The 3,294-nt window shown below is 30.8% G+C and overlaps 1 protein-coding gene across 1 annotated transcript; it reads right to left on the bottom strand.

Moving 5' to 3' along the window:
- Positions 1-1,055: 1,055 nt before the first annotated feature.
- LOC114258692 (uncharacterized) lies at positions 1,056-1,856 on the bottom strand. Its single transcript, XM_028198670.2, has one exon. The coding sequence runs from the start codon at positions 1,854-1,856 to the stop codon at positions 1,056-1,058; it is 801 nt and encodes a 266-aa protein (XP_028054471.2).
- Between the last annotated feature and the right edge of the window lie 1,438 nt (positions 1,857-3,294).

The following is a 3,294-nucleotide window of genomic DNA, read 5'->3' as shown; positions in this document are numbered from 1 at the left end:
GAGAGAAACATTTTTTTAAGTGAACAAAGCGCCCCATTGGTCGCACTATACGCCTGAAGTACTTCTGAATTTATTAACATAACATTTATCTTTTTTTTTTAAGTTCGGTTTTTTTTTTTTTTTTTCAACAACTCTATTTTGCTGAGGTGTATAAGGTGTAGTAGTTTGATGCACAATTTCGAGTTGTGAACATAAGTCATCAAAAGGTATATCATATTTTCCACCTCTATCATTTCTTAATGTCTTAATTTTTCTGCCTAGTTGTAATTCAACTTCATTATTATATTGAATGAATTTTTCCAAGATTTCATCCTTGCTTCATAACAAGTACACATGGCAATATTTAGTGTTATAGTCAATAAAAGTAATGAAATACTTTTTGCCACCCCGAATTTCAACAAATTTCAAATCACAAATGTCACTATGAACTAAATCCAGTGGCTCAGTTTTTCTTTCAATTGATTGAAGTGGTGCTTTAATTAATTTTGCTTCAACACACACTTCACATTTGTGATTTGAATCAATTTGAAATTTAGGAAAATAATATAGGTAAATTAATTTTCACAAAGTATCATAATTTACATGACCTAATCCACTATGCCACACACAAGAAGACTCAAGTAAGTAAGCAGAAGATGTGTTAATTTCATTAAACTTTGGAACAACAGTCATTACATTAAGTTTAAATAGTCCATCGCTCAAGTACACCTTTCCTACATACATTTCTTTTTTGGTGAGTTCAAAATTATCAGACTCAAACACTAATTTAAACCTATTCTTGCTCAGCAATGATCCAGAAACCAAATTCTTTCAAATATCTAGTACATATAGCACATCTTTGAGAGTGAATTCTTTGTCGGACGCCATCTTTAACACCATGTTCCCTTGTCCTTCAACTTTTGAAGTCTGAGAATTCCCCATATAGAGTTGTTCTCCATCTTCTGGTGCACGATATGATAAGAACATCTTTTTCTCGGAATAAATGTGGCAAGTAGAGCCTCACGATACCTTGGGGTTGTCCATCAAATTCACTTCAAACATGACACCAGATACATTCAGGTGTGAACCATTGCACAAAGACTCTCTTCTTCGATTAGGTTAGCTTGAGTGGGTTTCTTCTTATAGTTTCCTTGAGTCCTCATTTTGTGACAATCCTTAGCACGATGTCCCATTTTGTCACACACAAAGCACTTGCCATTAAAATTCTGACTATCTCCACTCTTAGCACTTTGCTTGGAGCTTACTCTGAGATGCTTCATTTTCTTATTGTTGAACTTTGGCTTATATTCCACAATGTATGCCTTGGATTCCATGAGACGATGTCCATTTTTCTTTTCAAAACCATGATTATCCTCTTCAATCCGCAATTGAACAATCAAATCCTCTAGTGACATCTCTTTGCATTTGTGTTTTAGATAGTTTTTGAAATTCCACCAAGTCGGCGGTAATTTTTCAATAATAGCCGCCACTTGAAAAGATTTGCTCAGAGACATTCCTTCTACATGAATTTTATGCAAGACAACTTGAAGTTCTTGGACTTGATTGATTACTGTTTTGGAATCCGCCATCTTAAAATCAAGGAAGCGACCGATAACAAATTTCTTTGTTCCGGCATCTTCCGTTTTATATTTGCTATCAAGCGAATTCCACAAAGCTTTTGCATTCTTGATTGGACTATACACATTGTATAATGTGTTATCCACACCATTGATGATATAGTTCTTGTAGAGAAAATCTGCATGTTTCCATGCATCCACCGCTGTAACAACTCGTGCATCATTTTCATTCTCACTAAGAGATGGAGCATCTTCTTGCAAAAATCTTGCCAAATTCAAGGTGGTAAGATAAAATAACATTGCCAACACTTAAAATCTGTACCATTGAATCTTTCAGGTGTTTCCTCATAATTGATGGGAACATTAATTACCATGTCTAATAGCCATCAGAATGGAAGCAACCGGTGTAGACACAACGGGTGTAGGGATAGTATTTTCCAATGTAACATTACTTTCGGTAGCCATTTCTGATTAACAAAAATAATTGATGTTAAATAGAAGATTCTACTATATATAATTATAAACATGAATTTATATATATACAGTAAACTTAGCAATTCCATAATAATAAAAACAATGTAAAAATAAGTGTCCAAATAATCTAGTATTCTACAAATTATTAAGACAACAAAACAAAGTTCTATTGCAAAGAGAATTCAGACAAACAATTTTTTTAACCAAATAAATTCAATAAAATTTTTATTTAGGTTGAAAATCTTATCAGCAACAATCATGTTCCCAAAAAACAATATTATGGAAAATTAACACTACAACCATAACATAGAAGAATAGAGTTTCACTGAAACACTATTACGATTAAAACAATATTGTCTTAACAATATTGACAGACTACACGTATAATAATTATACTGAAAGAAAACAGAGTCCCACAACAATACTGATACGATAAAGCAAATTTTTTAATATATATATATATATATAACGGTACAGTGCAAAAAACCAAACCAAAGTTTTAATGTAAACAAAACCCAAGAAAAAAAAAATAGTAAACCTAGAAATAAATATTGCAGGATTCACTAAACTTAAAACCAAAATTTAACCGAAAAAGAGTTATACTCAAATACGTAAATATTAGTAAACAAATGTGTAATAAATAAATCAAATAGTATAAACTCAGAGTTCTAATACGTTGTATATAAGAAAACAAATTTGCTAAAAATTAATTTTAACCAAAAAATCAATACTCTAATATAGAAAACAGTAACGAAATTATGTCTTAAAGGTACAGTATTCAAACACTGGCCTTAATCACAAACTTGTTCATAAACCATCTGCAAAAGTATGGTAAAATTTAATTTTATTGTCTACTTTATTTATTTTATTTACCTTAATTAATTATTGCCAAAATTACCCTTGGATCACACTTTAAAATAAAAAGACACCACCATCAAGTCACACCATTTATAATGAAAAGGCACCATAAAAAATTACACTCTACCATTGGGATAGAGTCCATTCCTTTGATCACTTATAAATTTTTCAGCATTCACAAACTAGATTCTCTTCCATTTCAGAAACGTGGTTCATTAATACAATAGTGGTCATTGGATCATATGATGTTTTGGACTGTCATGCAGCTTAGCTCAACTGGTTTGGCTCTTTGTTATTTAAATATTGAAAAATTACTTATCAGTGAAAATTTAAGAAAATATTTATAGATTACTAATAAATTTTATAAAATGATAAACTTTTGTATCAATGAATAATTAATTTTTAA

Source organism: Camellia sinensis, chromosome 9 (assembly GCF_055761805.1).
Source record: "Camellia sinensis isolate YWXY chromosome 9, ASM5576180v1, whole genome shotgun sequence".
Classification (NCBI taxonomy): domain Eukaryota; kingdom Viridiplantae; phylum Streptophyta; class Magnoliopsida; order Ericales; family Theaceae; genus Camellia; species Camellia sinensis.
The sequence above is the reverse complement of the archived record's forward strand: the minus strand, read 5'-3'. Positions and strand labels throughout refer to the sequence as shown.